The sequence below is a fragment of the Cucurbita pepo genome, chromosome 14 (assembly GCF_057944985.1).
Source record: "Cucurbita pepo subsp. pepo isolate OVF chromosome 14, ASM5794498v1, whole genome shotgun sequence".
NCBI lineage: Eukaryota > Viridiplantae > Streptophyta > Magnoliopsida > Cucurbitales > Cucurbitaceae > Cucurbita > Cucurbita pepo.
The window spans coordinates 3,285,694-3,304,218 of record NC_141811.1 but is presented as its reverse complement, the minus strand read 5'-3'; the positions used below and the strand labels follow the sequence as shown (position 1 = coordinate 3,304,218).

At 34.0% G+C, this 18,525-nt stretch overlaps 1 protein-coding gene and 1 long non-coding RNA gene across 11 annotated transcripts; one reads left to right on the top strand and one right to left on the bottom strand.

Moving 5' to 3' along the window:
• The first annotated feature begins 368 nt into the window (after nucleotides 1-368).
• On the top strand, nucleotides 369-14,337 carry LOC111809991 (uncharacterized). Of its 6 annotated transcripts, XR_002817346.2 has the most exons (6): nucleotides 369-595; nucleotides 997-1,108; nucleotides 10,145-10,235; nucleotides 10,317-10,451; nucleotides 13,856-13,996; nucleotides 14,092-14,337. It is a non-coding gene; the product is annotated as an uncharacterized LOC111809991 (long non-coding RNA). The 6 variants fall into 6 exon arrangements; XR_002817345.2 differs by lacking the exon at nucleotides 10,145-10,235 and having other exon boundaries at nucleotides 13,856-13,974; XR_015411640.1 differs by lacking the exon at nucleotides 10,145-10,235.
• On the bottom strand, nucleotides 7,202-16,546 carry LOC111809989 (MADS-box transcription factor 23). Of its 5 annotated transcripts, XM_023696512.2 has the most exons (8): nucleotides 16,119-16,546; nucleotides 12,341-12,419; nucleotides 10,339-10,400; nucleotides 8,841-8,940; nucleotides 8,711-8,764; nucleotides 8,555-8,638; nucleotides 7,688-7,848; nucleotides 7,202-7,559 (listed from the first exon to the last, which is right to left on the bottom strand). In XM_023696512.2, exons 1-8 carry the CDS (start codon nucleotides 16,298-16,300, stop codon nucleotides 7,544-7,546), a joined length of 738 nt encoding a protein of 245 aa, XP_023552280.2. In that variant the 5' UTR covers nucleotides 16,301-16,546; the 3' UTR covers nucleotides 7,202-7,543. The 5 variants fall into 5 exon arrangements, with proteins under 5 accessions (XP_023552280.2, XP_023552277.2, XP_023552278.2 ...); XM_023696509.2 differs by lacking the exon at nucleotides 7,202-7,559 and having other exon boundaries at nucleotides 7,603-7,848; XM_023696510.2 differs by lacking the exon at nucleotides 7,202-7,559 and having other exon boundaries at nucleotides 7,603-7,842.
• Nucleotides 16,547-18,525: the final 1,979 nt, after the last annotated feature.

Genomic DNA, 18,525 nt, shown 5'->3' with positions numbered 1-18,525 from the left:
AAATGATAAGGAATAAAGTAAAAAAAAAAAAAAAATTCCCACATGTAATATAAAAATAATAAATAATAAATATTATTGAAGCATATGCCAAAATTTCCAGCAACTTGTCAAGTTGGTTCCCTTTTGTCCGATCTGTCGGGTCCACGTGTTCTCAGTTTGCAATTGTGGGCCCCGCAAAATCAGTTCCTGTAACTTCCGTACGCCACAGTTATTCCGAGTCCACCATTCGGGTCAAATCAGTCATTTTTAGTTTCAAATCAACGTCTGAAAATTCGCCAGGTGTACTGATGAACGGTTCTTTCGTGGGTTCAGTTGTAGAGAATTAGAATTAGGACATTATTTATTTCCTTGCTCGAAATTGGCCGAGATATTTTCTTCTCTCTCCTCGTTGCAGTGAGCTTTTGATTCTTCTCTCAATCCGCGGGAAAAAGAGAGCTGAAAGTCCCATGGAAAATCGATCGCGTTCTGTATATGATGCTATCTCTCTTCGGAATTCTTCATCGCTATCTAAGCTTTGAGTTGTTGCTGCTTGTTCGGAATCATCAATGGCGGTTTCTTGATTTGGAGGCTGGATCATTTACTTTATTCATGCGAGGTTTGTGCTTCCAGCTTGTAATAACGTTTTCCCTCAGTTATCTTCTCATTTTCGATTTGCTTAGATTGGTACGGTGTTACGTGTTCTTACGTGGTGGTGCAGCTGCCTTTCGTAGTAGATGATATTGATTCTCGATAGTTGTATATTGTTTTCTTTTTGGGAGTTGAGTTTCTCGTATCCAACGGATGCATGGCTTGGGTAATGGCGTCGGACGATTCTCAGACGAACCGTTTGAGAGTTTATTTTTGTTTTGTTTAGAATATAGATGCGCTGTGTATAACGTGCTAGCTTACGTGCTTTTATATACTGCAATTGCATGATTAGTTGACTGATTTTCTCACAGAATGCAGCACCAGCTACATTGCATCCATTCTATTTTCTTACATTTAAGTCGTTTCCAGAAATTTAATCGAGAAATCAATATCTGGAATACTTGCTCATTATCGTTTGAAACTTTGACGAAAGCTCTGGCTGTTGTTGGTTGGCCACCTCGAAAATGGGTGTGAAGTAAAGGTACTCTTGCAATATTCATTTACTTGAATTTTTTGCGTGTTTTTGGTGACTTTTGAACTGGTTGCCAAGATACCTAGCACCTAATGCAAGGAGTTATGTGTAGTGTTATTGTTTTTTTTTTTTTCTTGATCTTTGATGTTTTGAAGACACTTTTTTTGTTAGAACTTGGTGTAAGGTTATAGAAGATTCATGATATTTGGAAGCCAATGGATGAAACTATTAGTTTAATGGTACGAAAGGAGACCGTATGATCTGGAAATATGTCTCCATTTTATACCTGTAGGATTTGTGTCCTCATCTTGTATAATTTAATATTCTTGTTCAGTCTTGCACTGTAGGAAAACCATTAGTTACCTTTTATATTGTTAACCGATATTCTTGGACCCTGCAACGGCAGGAACCTCACATTCTGGGTAGCCTACTTGTGCCTTAGATGCCCCGTACCAAGTTTTATGTCTATCTAACAAGGATTTTTTTATGACAGATATGGACGTTGGTAACTTATACAACTATTCTTGTTATTTTTTGGTCGATATCAAATATTTCTACTTATATGATTAATGCTTTATATACATATCATGTTTGAGTGCGATCAATTTTCCTTCTTATATTTCTTATTTGTTAATATCACTGTTTTAATTATATATAATCATATTACCTTCCAGGACCAGTTGTGATTTGGGAAATGGATATAGTATTCATATGCATAGGTCAGATCTATATTTAAAAGATTTAGAGATATTGGAGAAGTTGGTTGATGTCACTATCTGAATTCATGTTGCAGATAATAGGATAATAGAAGTCAACACTTAAAAAACCATGTGGAGGTAAAATATGTAGAACCCTTCACAATAGAATCTCTATGGATCCATCAAGTGTATTCTGCAATCCACAATTGTTGATCTGAATTTTGTCTAGCTGTTCAATATTTTTCTAATTTTAATCTTTCAGAACCCTAGAATAAAATCATAATAAAAAATCATTGATGGCATATAAGAATTCAATAGCACCTAAGTATATAGGAATGTATATAAATATTTTACCCTAATTCTTGAAACACATTAACTTGTAATCCAAAAGTGGTCCTGATCTACACTGATTCTTTCGCCATCCAACCTATTGTTCTATTTTTATCATGGTACATGGAGAGAATTCGGGTGGAGGTTTGTCTTAAGCTAGGTTTAAAGCTTTGCTTTGGGCGCTTGTGTCTAAGGACCTAGTTTAGTTTGTATTTGAGTGTTGATATAATATTAAGTTTACCATAACCTATCAACTTAAGTTTTTGGGTTAATTGGGGATCTAACATAGTATCAATGCGGTGAACTTGAGTTTGAGTGTATAGTCATTTCCTCCCCCAATTAATTGGTATTTAACTGCTTGCCTCCTTTTGGGGGCGTCTTTTTGTAGTCTCGATGTTTTGTTCGATTGTTTTGTATCTTTCAATTGAAGTAAAGCTTTATCATCCATAAAAGGATTAATTGCAAAAATGGTTTCAAAGTGACTTTGCCTTATAAATATCTTTCCAATCACATGCAACTTTAATCGAAAAACCACCAGCAAGGAATTTCAGTTTAAATTAGCTTCTATATCTTTTCTTACCTAGAAAGAAGATTTGGATGGAGGGCTTTGAACAATACAAATTTGCAACTAATAGAGGAGGAAGGTCGAATGAATTCACAATGTCCACAACCACGCTTTAAGAAACCACAAGAAATACTAATTACCTTCCTTCCACCGGATGCTAGCCAACAATACAATCAATCAATTCTCCTGAAGAAAACCAACGTTTCTATATTTTGGTAGTACCAAGCTCATTTCAATCTTATTTGGAAAAATACAGTCTTGGGGTGAAGCATAATTTCAACCATGGGTTTCTCAAACCAATGAAGTGAGAGAGAATAAGGAATAATTGACTTAATCCATGTCTTTGATTCAAAAGAACTCATTCTCAAACCAAATATAATAATGACTCTTATTAATTCAACAACTACTACGATCCATTGAGAATGCAAAACAAACTAGATGATGGATGAAGAAAACCCAGAACATTAGGGCAACCAACATAATGATGGCTTATGAAACAAACTGATGAAAGGCAAAACAAAAAGACGACCAATGACACAAATTGGTTGAAATTGTCGAATGTCGAGGGAAACAACCAGTGAAGGGACTAGGATTGTAGACCAAGCTGTTGAGCAAGGCGGGAGAGAATAAATGGGGAAAGGAAAAAGAATGATTGGCTAACAACGACAATAATGACCCATTTTTATAAGTGGTTTACAAATTTTAAGGTCAAAGGCACTCGTAGCAACCTGTGGAAATCTATCATCTCTTGGCATATGACTCTCTATAGCATTTTGTAGAGGTTCTCCCGTAGGAATGTCTCAATGATTCATTTCTAGGAGGAATTGTGGTGGTGAAAGACTTATGCTTATGTCCTTGTCTTTTGAATTCATCCTTCTTAAAATTTGCCTATGTGGATTCTATCCTTCTCTTTTTCGGAGTTTCCTCTTGTACCATTGTACATTTTTGGTTTGGGTGTTCTTTGTCTGATTAGGAGTCTTTGTATATATTTCCGTGGTTAGTATTATTATTATTATTTTTTTTTTTTTTGTTTTTTTTTTTCATGTTCCTGAGGGCTGGGGATCTTCAATTCTGAACCATTAATTTGTATCGAGAGTTCTCCTATTGCTCCATTCCATCTTTTTCGTGGGGTTCTTCTATACCCCCGCCCCCACCACCACCTTCTGTTCTCATTGCTTTGAAAGGTTAGATTATTAGTCTGGCAGGCCACTCAAGGGAGGATTAACACCATTGACTCTATGCAATTATTGTCTTCTTTTCCTTTGGGGGACCTCAATACTGCTTATTTGTAAGAGTGCCTTGAAGAATTTGGAGCATATTTTCTGGAGATCAGTTTGTAGACGTGATTTGAACCTTTTTTAGGCATTTGGAAGGAAAATAGCAGAGTAGGTTTGGAGGAGGTGTTGTTGCACCCTCCTTCCGGGATAGGGGCAGCTCTTTGGCAAACACTTCCTTTTCGTTTTTTTAACTCTTTTGGAACATTAATCTGAAGGGAAATAAGAGTCCCTTAGAGTAGTGGAGAGCTTGGGGAGGGGTATTTGGGCCTCCCTTTGAGTTTTTGTGACTAAGGACTTTAGTGCTTTTAATCATTGATTTTTATTTTATCTCTTGATTTGCAACTTCAACTCTTAATAAGGTCTAAGAAGTCCTATTTCTTTATTTCTTGATAATTCATTGATTTTTGTCATTAATAATGTAATGGTTTTATTCTTAGTACATTTAATGATTTTATTATTTCGTTTCACAGATTGATTCTGCCTTTGTTTTATTTTTCAAATCTGTGAGTTAGTGATATCCGTCTAGTGCAGTTATAGCACATACAATAAAGGGCAAATATTAATGACTATTGATGTTCTGTTCGTTCTTGTGCTTGTATGGGAAAGTGTAATGCCTTTAAAGAGCCAGCAATGGCATGCTAGTTTCAGAACTTAATCTAGTAACACTTCAAGTTTTAGGCAGGGTACCTCTCTTCATAAGGTAAGGGGTTGAGTATATTTATGAACAGTAGCTCATAGTTTATATCGAACCATCTAATGTGTTTGATACTTTGTTATTTCTGAAATTTAATAATTATTTTCTTGCTTTTATATCTCATATTTGCTCGTAAACTTGGTTTATGTCAAGCATGATTGTGGGTATGTTTATGGCTGAATGATTTGTAAGTGAGATTTTCTTGATATTAAATTCATGGTGCTTATGCGTGTTATCGATCAGGCATGCTAGTATTGAGCGTTACATGCATACTCCACTGCTATTTACTTTGCTGGTTTTTGTTTTGTCTTCCTTTGACGTTTTTCTTATTTACTTGTGGGTTAAAATTATTTATCTCTCATGTTAGTACTGGTGATTCCTCTTATTATGTATACCTTGATCAATTGTGCTATGGGGCGTGTAGATTTATAATTTCTGCTATATTGTATATCATACATATTTACTTCCCTATATTTAATCTGTCAGAAGCGGAAGTTCTTGTTTCTGTGCTGTATATTTATATCAAACCAGTTTACAGCTTTACAATCAGGATGGTATTGTATGCGTTCTTTTAATCCACTTACCTTTGCATCTCTAGCTTGATTTCTACTTTATACTGATTATATCGTACATATGATTATACTTTTGCACGTATTTCTTTATTAAATTTATGAATAACTGAACTTTCATGAGAACAAATGAAAGAATATCGAACGTACAAAAAAAGTCTTAATCTGGCAACACAAGACAGAGTCTAATTACAAAAATTGCCTTGTCATTGAAGCCCAAATAGAATCATAGAATTTAACAAGGGACCAAACATCACTTGAAGACCTCTCCCACTCTCTAAGATTCTATTATTGCTCTTGCTCCCTCAAATAGCATACACCCGGACCTGCCACAAGAACAATCATTTCTCATCAAATGGCGAATGAGAAGAAGCTCCTTGATTGTCTCGCTACAACCCTGATAGTGGCAAAGCAAGAATTGAACACCTTACAAAAACTATTCCAAATCTCCGGAAGATGTGATTGAGGTTCTTTGCCGCCCTCCTACAAATAATACAACAAAGCTGTCGGGCCAAAATGGACTCTTTGACCGAGGTTCGATCCAAGGTGGTAACACTTCCATGCATAGCTAGCCACACGATAAACTAAGTCTTCTGGGAATTTTTACCTTCCATATAGAGGAATAAACAAAACCACTCGATGACCTCTAACCAAACTTCGAAAGAAAGAATTGCAGAGAAGCCTTTGGATAGACAGACTCTAGAGGCAAACATCCATCTTGCCAAGGCTAAAGCGAAAGTTACCCACCAAAGAAAACAGTGTCAGAATAACCATCGTGGCTTGATTGTCAGAGTGAGAAGAGGGCAATTGATTTGAACAGGGGAATAGGGGTATAAGGAGCAAAGGGATCAATCCCCCATCACTCATCCTCCTAAAAGTGAGTATTCCTCCCATCTCCCACCATACTCTAAGCAAACTGGGAAAGAAAATGAAGTTCAACCGAACTTTTTTTTTCCATAGGTTTCTAAAAGTGCCAACGGTCTATTCAAAAGGGTGTGGACAATACTTGGTTGCAACTGATGGGATCACCATATCCATTTAGCTGAAATATCCTTGTTTCTCAACCGTACATGCACAAAGATATATATGTATAATGCGAACATATAGGGTTACAAAGCCAAGTTGCATCCTGGTTTGAGTAAGATGAAATGATGCCATCTCCTCTCTGGAAGGTCTTTAGGAGGGTTAAGATTTCTTTTTCTACAATGGAGGGTTAAGGTCTCTAGGAGGGTTAACATTACCATGGAGCTGAACGAATAAGATTTCTTTGTCTACAAAAACCAACTTCTGGGCTATTGAAAGGAGGTAGCAAACCTAGCACCTGCCTTAACAAGTAAAAATACCCTGAAGCGGAATATAAATGGGGGAAAGCATGTAATATATCCAAAAGATGAAATGAATGAATGTCTTTCTTTTGAAAATTGCAAAATGGTTACTCCACCAACACTTTCTAGTTTCTGACATAGTTTTTTTAGATTCTTAATCAACCATTCTAGCCATATTTGAAGCTTAAATATCTTAAATAGAAAAATCAATTGAAGGATTAGTCATAGATTGACATTTCTACATAATATTACTTGAAGTTGGGTATGACAGGGCAGATATTGCGGAGTGCTTAAATATTTAGACAAAATAATCATAAGCTAACAACTCAAGTTTTGAGGATTGGTGATTATGAAAGTGAATTGAGAGAGAACTTCAGCTTTAAATTCCTTTGCTGGTTTAAAATTCTGTGGTCTAACAGCGGCTTTACATTGTTGATCTCCTTCATTGATCATTTTAGTCAAGTTTGAGAATACACGCAAGTGAAGTATCAGCAAAGGATGTGAACGGTTATTTTAACCCCCCAAAACAGCTCACTTTTTTAGGATAAAGGATTATTTCATATGGTTGATTTTAGCAACTCAAAAAGAAGCCCACACTATAGGCATCTCTTATGCATTCAACTGCCAACCAGCTTAGTACCACCTTATATAAAATTGGATAAACATTAATTTATATTCAGCTAATTGGCATCACAACTTCAGAGTCTGGTCTAATTAATTAACACAACAAACTATAAGAACAGGTAGAACAACGCATGGCACATATGATGCATTGTCATTATGGGTAAACTTACATAGGTAGCTGGTCTGGCTGCTAAGTTTATCACATATAGTGTTTGAAGAAAATTGCATACCAAATGTGATGGATCTGGTGATGTTAATGCACTAGTGACTGAAGCAGGAGACACCTTGATGTTGAACATGAGCGTACTTTATGACAAGTTGGTGAAATGACCATGGACAAATCATCCATGATCCAAATGCTGTTATTGCAGTTGTAATCTGTTACAAGTTTCAATAAATCTATTTCAGTGTGGCCTGGGAGTAAAAGTTGTGTAGTATAGGTTGAAATTCAGATGAATGTGATATGCAATTTAATTCATGTCATGACACAGTTTGCTAGAACATACCCCAGCTTTATCCCTGGTATTGATGTTTCGTTGTTCTGTGGTTGTGGCTGTCTTAGCTGTAGATGGACGGGAGCAGGCATACCGTATCTATTGGCAAAAGTGAATTGATGAACTGTGCTACTGCTCGTTTTATCCACTTCCATGGGTCCATAGACCTGATACTTAAAAAACGCACAGTCAAGCTTATTTATCAGGAAAATAAGTCCCTTTCCTGTGTCAGCAATCCGCCTCTCCCTCTCCCTCTCCCACCCATAACCCACTCCCCACCCAAAAGTGTATTTATATATCTATATCTATATATATATATACACACACACATATATAAGCAAAGAAAAGGGAAAACAAGAAAGAATGGTGCATGGAAGAAACCCAAAAATTATCCTGATCGGATAAAAATAAGCTGTAAGAATTCTGAATTCTTATAACTAAGAAAGGCTTGTGAAAAAGTTGACAATGAAGCATTTCAATAACATCTGGCCTATGTTTGGCTCGTGGTAGAGAGCGCAGCCCCACGATTGTGGAGGGCTCTTGAATCCCCTGTTTTAGGATTAAGGAAGATTTTTGTGGCTGTCTTGTTTCTTTGCCTTGTTGAGGGGGATTTGGATTGAAATAAGTAACAGAGTTTTTAGGGATGTCGAGAGATCTTCAGAGGAGGTTTTGGTGTTTGTTAGGTATAACGAGTCCCTATGAGCATCTATTACCTGGCCTATGAATCCTCTTGGATTGTTATTTGTTTCTTTAGTTAGTGATTGGGCTTCTTTTTTTGTGGGTTTGTATTTTATGCCCTTTCATTTTCTCAATAAAAGTTCCTTTTTTTACAATTAAAAAAGAAAAAGAAGCATTTCAACATATGTTTTGTATCTCTACCTTCGTTTGCAGTTCTGCATTTTCCTTACGAATCATATCTAATTTCTTGTAGAGTTCCAGATTTTCTTGATGCATTTGGTTCCCCTGCAAGATAATTATTGCAAGTTAGCTGTTGTTACAGCACTTCTTGGTATAGTAAGATACATGGATGTTTACAGTGGGGGGAACCTTCTGTCTTAGTTGAGTAATTTCCTCGCTTAAAATCTTTTCCTGCAAGACAAATACAAAAACACATAAACATCCGTATACAGTGTATGTTTTATTGAGCTCTCTTCATAGTTTATACCTTTTTCACACGGACACCTTTCAAACTCATCTCCAACTGGCTTTCCAGATTTTGTAGATCTTTGACACTCAGGCCAGATAGTTCTTCACCCATTAATTGTCTGCAAATATAGAAGCGTGGATATGTTAGGAATTCCTTTGCACATTTGCGTACAATGTTGAATTATTTTACCATTCCCTACAGATTCAGACTTGAATTGTTTTAATTTATCCCACTCATTAGCATGTCTTAATTATGGTATAGAGCATGGATGACAACTTATGGTGTTGGTAAAATTTTAAGTACTCCACCTTTTATCATGATAATCAAATGATCAGTTTAAATTTTACAGAACTAAGGATTGTGTGATGCCTACCACTCATGCTTAAAATATGTTATGAAATTATCACTTACCACATAAAGTTATTCTAGCACTGACAATGGAAAGTGGATTTAGAGCCCTATGATACTGATAGGCTAGTATATGCTGAGAAATCATTCTTTCATTGTGCAAAAATGAAATAGTATGGGGGAACTTTTTTTTATAAAAAAAAATCAACCTCCATAGGGAGACAAACAAAAATAATAAGGGGCTCCACTCAAGTAAAATAATTGTTAGAAGGTAATTACAACAATATTAACTAACTGGGGCTCGTAGAGAGGTATGAAACCTACTAACCAAACTTCTTCCCAAGTTTTCTCCCTTTCTCTAAAAATTCTGTTGTTACTCTTACTCTTTGAATATAAAGTTCTAAAATTTTAGGCATATGCTTTCGACCAAGGGTTCAGAACATATGCAATTATTGATGCCTATGTGCATGTTGTCAATCATTTATTTGATTCTTTGGATTGGAAGGATTTTAGCCTTTGTAGTAGAGAGAAACACCTATCTTTTTATCTCATAACTTTTTGGTAGGGATCTTTTTAGCTCCTAAATTAACGTTGCCATTTTTCTCATTCATCGTATAATATTTCGGCACTGGATTGTTAAGAACATTGGTTTTCTGTGAATGACCTGTGAAATAGAGGATCACTTGGGTTTTGCCCACTTTGATATAATAGCAAGTGTCTAGGCTGAAATGTCATTAATAGTATTTATTTGAGAACTTTTTTGCGTTGGAATATTGTCTTTAAAAAGCATGTCAATATTGTTAATTTCTGTTTTCAGAATGATAAAATTTAGGACCTCTAGTCAAAGTTTCATTGATTTTCATTTTGCAAAATAAGTTAATATAACACCTAATTTTTTTAATTACTTTTGTTCGGTGGAACATGATCTTCTTACAGAAATTCATTTTCAAGGACTTTTACTAATTTCTACTCAGGCATCGTTTATATTTGTCATTTGAATCTACAATTGGAGATTGGGATTCCTCAGCAACTTTCTGATGAGATAATAGCACTGAGGACTTAAATGTAGCAATTGTTGAACATATATTAATATTTACTCTCCTTAAACATCTTTGGCTGATTTTTTTTCCCTTGTATAACATATAGAGCACAGCAAGAGTTGGAGTACCTGTGACATTCTTGCATGTAATGCAGTTGTTGCTTCAAACCAGCTGCCTCTCTTTTCCAAAACTAACAATTGTAGAACAGATGGTCAGCGTTACAGTATTACTTGTGGCATAGGTATGTTGAACCATTCGAATGATTTTAACTAATTTATTTGGAATGCATGACTTTACTTCATTTTGAATCAAAAGGGATATATTTCAACCAAGTAATAAAAACATTGTAAAGGCATAAGAAACTATTATTTATGTGCTGTACTTACTGATTTTGGGGTAAATGGATTTATTTTTTCTGTCAGTCCTATTCTGGGCTATAGTCTACATCCATGATTTTAAATAACTCTTGCAGTGGTACCTTTAATCTCAATGTGCTCATACACATTATTATTGGAAGTATTTTGTTTTGAGATTTCTTGGTGCTTCCAAGGTTGATAAGTTTACATCATAGGGGTTTTATTATGCCACATTGTTTCCTTCTTTTATAAGTGAAAGTATAATAGAAGGAAAAACCGTTGATGTCTCTAGATTTGAGCCTTGGGGATTGTGTAGACTTGAAAAAATGAAAAGAAAGGCCAGACCAACCCACCCAAGACACAGGGATCACATAATAAACAGGAACACTAGGTATAGTTTACAAGTTGTCCTAACTGCTAACCATCAAGAACAAGGGCAAGTGAGGAAAAAGGAAAACATATCTGTCCATTAAATCATTACTAACACTAAACTCCAAAAGCTTAGAATAGGTTGATATCAATTAGAGAGGAAACAATGTTGCAAAGTACATTGGACTTCGTCCTCTAAGACTGTTGAATTACCATTGAACTGTAAAACTTAAGTCGATGGGTTATGATATATTTAATCTTTTATACATATTCTCAACCACCTCTGGTTGATCTAGTGGTCAATAAGGAATATTATAAATAGTAATCAACTTAGAGGAAATGAGCTTAAGCTATAATGGTCACTTACCACTATAACCTACAAGCTGTTTAATATCATATGTAAGCTGTTTTGGCAACTAATGTGCAAACTAACACACTCGTGGATATTCAAAAAATTAAAATCTCAACACCATTGATGCCTGAGAAGGTTTGGAAGCCAAAAGGAGAAGTCACAAAAGGTCGTTCAAGTCCATAGCTTATTTTCACAAAATACATTAATTAGGGCCAAGGACATAGTAGAGGTTCCGTTAATAAAGTCGAAATAATAAACCTCCCTAAACCAAGGAAAATTTCCTCAACTTTGGAAAACTTTCAACCACAGCGTTATTTTGATTCTCCATCTTTTTATTTTCCATCATTCTTCGACAAACTCACTTCTCTCATACAACTTCCATAAGATTAAAAGAAGGTTCATTTCTGAGCAAAAGTGAAGTACAATTTAGGAGAAATCTAGAGCTCCTCTTACTCCCAAAAGAATAACCTTCTAACTCTTTCCCCTTTCTCCACTGCCCTCAACTACTAAAACACTTCACGTTTTTTCTTTTCAAACAACTTAAACGCTTCTCAGATGGTTACATGGGTCCTGCCCTTTATCTCTTCCTTCTTACTACTTCCCCCACTCGATATCTCCTTACTCTCCTTACTGCCCCCCTTCTTATCTCCTTGTGTAATTGCCTAAGGAAGCATATCGTTAATTCATATGGATCCAATTTTCATAAACGTTTTGAAGATCACAACACAAACAAGTTCTCTAATTATGTTGCAGCAGGGATCGAGAGTCTGTCACAGAAGTTATTTTCTTAATGTCTTTGGCCTTTTTTCTCACTTTATCATCCCCATCGTCGTTATTTTGCTTCTCACTGAGGCATAACCTATGGAGTACCATCTTATGATCCAAGCCATCGAATTTCACCTTGGAAAAATATCATCTTTGAGGAACATAGTTGTCTCAATGTATTGGTTGGAAACTCTATTCAAAGTTTGTGCTTCATTCAAAGTACAGCAAACATGCAGATGTTCATGTTAACGAGGAAATTGCCATTGCAGATGAACGAAGAAAGATTACCTGGAGTTCTGAAACAGGGTTCATCAACTGATTTTGCTCCTCTTTCATCTTGTTGTAGCGATCAGTAATTGACCTTATGCTGATAAGATAGAAACTATTAGATTATTCAGTACATAATCACACTCTTGAAAGCAAATCTGGAATTTTTAAGTGCCATGCCATTCCATGAAACATCATAAACATCAATACGTGAGTTACCAATAATAGTCTGCTTATTGCTTGACATAAGAGTTATTGGTTTATTTTGGTCCTCTACCCCTTTCTGACCCAAAAGGGAGCAAAGCTTCATAAGAAGTCTTTACTTGATGAATAAGGAGAGAGTAGAGAAAGAGGAGGAGAAAATCTAGCTGTGAGACCATAGGTAATCTCAGCCTATTTATTTACCGAATGAAAGATAAGAGACAAATACCTATTTACCAATGGAGCAGAAAGAAACAAATACCTATTTACCGGGAAAAAGATAAGAGAGTTGTATAAATGCATTGAAGTTGCGTGTTTTCATTGACATTCATCCAAACTCTTCATATCTTCACATAAGATTTTAGATTAGAAAGAATAATTCAAATTCTACCTAAAAAAGCAATGATACCTGCTCGTGCACTTTCACAAATCATGGAACTCCTGACAAAGACATTATATTATGAACATGGATTGTTGGAGTTTTCCCAACTTAGTCCCAATTTAGGCAGTAGTTTGTGGGAAGGGTTCTGATCTGTTTTGTTGCTAGAGGGCTGTGATAGTTCACGGTGTTGTCTCAGAACATAGGAACGGTGCCTTGTGTTTTCATGGATGATAGGTCAAGGAAATATCTAGTACAAGTTCTATGTTGCAATTATATATAGGTACAAACATCGTTTCAATCTGTCATTTGTATTTAGAAACGAAAGAGAGAAAATTCAGCAACAATAGATATAAACGGAATATGCTAAAGACTATTTTGGTTACTCTATTTTCTTGTTTCTTTTCTATTCTCTCTCTTAGTTGTGGTTTCTTTCACATCCATCATGGGTTGGCCTATAATAAACAGCCTGCTAACTACCTAGAATTTTATATCTTACAAATTTTCTTGTCATCTAAATGAAATAGGGTCATAGGGTCAATCTCTTATCTAATAAGAGTAGTCGAGGTGCATGTACGTTGACTCAAACACGCATGGATATAGAAAGACCGTGATTTATTTCACTCTACAAACATTTCTTTTCCATATTTCATGTCTATTCTTCTCGAAAACATTTATCCTCCATCTTGTATCCTAGTAATACTCATCATTATCTTTCATTTTAATTTTATCTTCTACTGTTTCCTCCCTCATGCAAACCTTTCAGTTTCTCAAACCATGTTTTTAATGTACTTGCGTTGAACCAACTTTCTTATCGCATGGCTTTGCTTTGACTCTTGTCCATAACCTTATTTAGAGGGAGCATCATTTGATGTCTTTATCCAATATGAAATGTAGAACTAGAAACTGCAGTGGAGTTGAGATGATCCTCTAATTTTCTTAGTTGGGTTGGGCAGGTTCGACCTATTCTTACACACAAGAATAGGTCTTTCTATAAGATGATTTACGAGAATACAAACGACGTTTGTATTCTATGGTTGAGGATCAGTGATTATGGTCAATGTATAAACTTCTGGTAATTCTATGGTTGAGGATCAGTGAGTATGGTCAATGTTTTTCTTTTTGGCTCACTCTTTTTTGCCATTTGGGGCTAAGGTTTGGTTCTTCGGTGTTTGGTTCTTCGGTTGGGCAGATTCGACCAGAAGTGCTATTCTTACACACAAGACTACTCTTCCTCTTGAAAGCTTCGCGGGGACCACTTTACGACGACAAACGACCGCCTGAGGCAGCTGCCAAGTGGTTGACAATTTCACTCTTAAAATCATAAGAGATATTTCAAATTTTTACATGATAGTTACTAGGGAGCGTGTAGATCTTTTAATCTACTGTGTATACATTGTCGGCCACAATGAATAATTTGTGTGAAACTTTGATTCAATCGTTCATGCATGTCTAAATTCAAACATTTGAACATCTGAGTATTATTATAGGGAATGACATATACAATTAGGGTTAAATTAGCTTAATTCTTGAACATAATTCTTGAACATGGTTAAGTCAGTAGAGTTACAAGCTCCATTAGTTTGAGACTTTTTAGAAAAATCAAAAGTAAAGTTACGTAAGTTTATACTTAAAGTAGATAATATCATACTATTATAAAAGTCGTGTTCTATCAAGTATCGTCATGCTCTTATCTTCTCTGAGCCATGTCGATAGAATCTTAAATATCAAACAAAGAAGTTGCAAGTCTTGTAGGAATTATCTAGCACTAGAGTGCTAGATGAATAGATGACTATTTGAGGGAAGACTCAATGATTTACTTTGTTCAAATCAAGGATTGTAATTTTTATTTATTCAAAATTATTTATTTATTATTGAAGGTGAAAAATATAAATGTTTGAAGCTAAGAGAATAACATATTAAGTGAAAGTGTAATTATTTAAGTTTTAAATCTTAGTTAAAATGAAAAATAATAATAATAATAATTCTTAATTTTCAGCACAAAATTTTCAACCCTAATATCAATTCAACTTAACATCTTACTATGTCATAGTTTAATTACTTTCATTTCTCAAAGTAAACATTGATATAAAAATTCTAAATTTATTTTTTAAAATATATAAAATATATTTAATTACAAAAGCACAGTACTTGTATGTAAAGGAAAACTATCAATTAGTTTTATAATTTTAAATATAAATGAAAATAAAACTATCAAAGAACACAAATAAGCTTCCATATTGATTTTTCTTTAATTTGTAAATACTTATTTCAAACTATTTTTTATTTTATTTTCCTTAATAGTAAAAAGTGTACTTAATCTCCATTTTTTTTATTTATATTTTTTAAATACTACTGAAAAAACATCAACACTATGAAAGTTCAATGAACGACGAAGAACGAAAAACATGTATGCATATTTAAACTCGATGTAGAACGCGCTTCAAAAATTCATATTTCATTGGGAAAGTTCGGCTTCTTATAAATTTTTGTAAAATAAGCAATGAAATAATACATAAATAGAGAATTTTATAAAGAAAAATTAAAAAAAATTGTTTCATTAAACCTTACTCGAGAGAATTTAAAGGGTCACGAGAGAAAGTACGAGAAGAAAAATATAGAATTTGAAAAACGAATATTATAAAACAAAAAGGAGAAAGCAAACACAAACCCTAAAAAAAAAATATAGGCAAAGATAATAAGAATCTAAATCACATTACATGTTTCCAACAATTTACAAATCAAAAAATAGGAACAAAACATTCAAACAACGACAATTATGTGAAATCTCAAACCATTAATCCTTAAAACCAAATTTCAATCCCAAAAAAAGAACATTAATATTTAAAAAAAAAACAACAATAAAAAGTATAAATTACAGCAGAAATGAAATTAATGGATTCATAATATCAACATATAAGATAATCCCATGCAAAATTAAAAAAAGTAAAAATAAATTTACGTGCAGAAATAATTCAATCTTTAGATTTTGATAATCCTCTTCTAATTAAAACCATAAATTTCAAGCCTTTTTTTATAAGCTATACTGCTTCAAAGTTACGATCTTGGATACCAAAAATTTTGTAAATAAATCATAAAATTACACAAGAAAAACACAAATAATAGATTTAAAAAAGAAAAAAAGGGAAACCCAGATAATAAAATGAAGAGAAAAATAATAAAAGAGAGAGAAATTGTAGAGAGAGAAAGGGATCGGACCTGGAGCTGGAATAGTCATAGAGCTTCCCAGTGCTTGAAAAAATGATCAATCCAACATCAGCATCACAAAGAATCGAAAGCTCTCGAGCCTTCTTCAGTAACCCACTTCTTCTCTTCGAAAACGTCACTTGTCTGCTCGTTGAATTGTCTATTCTTCTTATCACTATCTTCCCTCTTCCCATTTTTTTTTTTTTTTTTTTTTTCTTTTCAATTTCTAACCCAAAACCATCCCCAAATGCCCAAAAGGGTCCTCAAAAAACCCAATTTTCAGATCCAAAAACGATGAAAAATTACCCAAAATTCATACACACCTCAAGAACAACAGCAAAAAAAGACACGATTTTTATTGCTGATTTGCTTCTTCTTGTGGCCTTCTTGGAGAGAGAGAGAGATATAAGTTCTTCTCTTTCTCTCTCTACACACACTTTTTTTTTTTTTTTTTCTATTTATTGCATTATATGCTTCAAGAAGTTTGAAAAAAAAAAATAAAGCTGAAAGCGGTTTTTCTATTCGACCAGTATGCAGCTCAAAACCGCTTAGTGGTTTTGTTTTTTAAGTTTTGTGGATTCGAGCTAACCGCTGCGAGTACGGAAAAGGTTTTGTACTCGCGTTCTCCAGCTGACATTTTGCTTCGGTAAATCAATCCGAGACTCCCTGACCTCCGACACAGAATCCCGAGTCTGTGATTCGGCGTAGGTGTCGACATTACGTGGCGCGTTTACTCCACGCGCTATTCTCCGCGTGGAGGCTGTGGTTTCCTCGTACGCACCAAATCCATGAGAAGTGGAAATAGCAAAAAGATGTTTGGAAGTTGTTTTGTCGAATAGATCGCCGACACGTCGCTCGCGGCGCCCGAGAAGAGAGAATTTATACACTGTTGCCGTTTCTAGGATGTCCACGTATGTACTTCATCTCTCCGTCTGCCACGTGTCCTTCCTTTTAGCTTTCCTTTCCATTTACATTACGCCAATCAAACGCGCCGGCTAAGAACATTTTCAGCCCAATTATGGAGCTCATGCCATAATTAGAAATGTCCTATTTATTTATTTTTAATTTATTTAAATAAATCCTTTTTTTCTCATTATTATATTAATAATTAACTAATTTACAATGTACAATTTCCACAAAAATCATTCATTATTTTATTTATAATTATTATATACGTAATATATATATATATATATATATTTAAGTGAGTAAGTCAGCTTAAGTTATTCACAGCTTCTAAGTTGAAAGCCGTACGGAACACAAAATTAATTCAATATATCAAACTTATTTAATTAAATATTAATTAAAATTTTAAAAATATTATCTTCATGTGTCAGGTACATATTTTAATTATTTGTACAGCGTTATTTATAAGTGACAGCTAAGAAGTCATTTTATTATAATCCATAAACTTTTACATAGTTTTCGGAGTCGTCGCTTTAATTATTATCAATTTTAATAATATTTAATCGTACTATAAACTAATCTTAATACCTCACTCGAACATGAAAAATAGTACTACCGATGTCCTTTTCTCTTTTATTGAAAAAATATACTTAATTTTCTTGTTAACGTAACGTGTACGTTTTTTTTCTTGCTAGCTTAACATAGACGCTCCCGTAAACTATATGGTAATTTCATTTAATACATATCCTAAGTATGATTTATAATATAACCCTAGAAATTTGTACATTAATCTCTCAAAGTTTGTAATGTGGAATAAATATAACCAATGACTCATATCATATATTGTGGGGATTATAAAATATTTTAATTAAATAAAATTTTAATTAATTTAGCTAAAAAAAATATCATTAATAATTAATTTTAATAGACTTAATTAATTTATTATGTTTATTATTATTATTATTATTATATTGAGTTAGACAAAATTAGTAATTAAGATAGAAAATCGATAAAATATCATTATCAATAGATTTTATATATATATAAAAAAATATTAATTTTATAAAAAGTATTTAATTAATAATTAAGTTATTTTTAGTTCAAGTTATACATATTTATATTGAAATAAATATATTATATTTTTTTAATACTCCGTTTATTTAAAAAAAAAAATCGAAGATATCGATTAATTCTTAATATCAATAATCAATATCATACCATTGTGGAGAGTCGTGTTCGTCTAACATGGTATCAGAGCCATGCCCTAAACTTAGTCGTGCCAATAGATTGGTAAATTCTCAAATATCGAACAAAGAACTCCAAAAAGAAAAGGAGTCAAGCCTCCTCGAAGGCAGTAAAAAATGACTAAGACTCCAAAGGAGTCGAGCCTCGATTAAGGGGAGGCGCACTTTGTTCGAGGGGAGGTGTTGGATGATAGAAGTCTCACATCGGCTAATTTAGGGAATGATCATGGATTTATAAACAAAGAATACTCGAGGATATATCATCCACA

Excerpts from the sequence above, each read along its gene's own strand:
- LOC111809989 (XM_023696509.2), bottom strand. The coding sequence starts at position 16,300 with ATGGGAAGAGGGAAGATAGTGATAAGAAGAATAGACAATTCAACGAGC. Across the intron at positions 10,401-12,340 it reads ACCCTGTTTCAGAACTCCAG|TTTTGGAAAAGAGAGGCAGC; the intron begins GTAATCTTTCTT and ends TACAATTGTTAG. Across the intron at positions 8,765-8,840 it reads AAGGTGTCCGTGTGAAAAAG|GAAAAGATTTTAAGCGAGGA; the intron begins GTATAAACTATG and ends TTTGTCTTGCAG.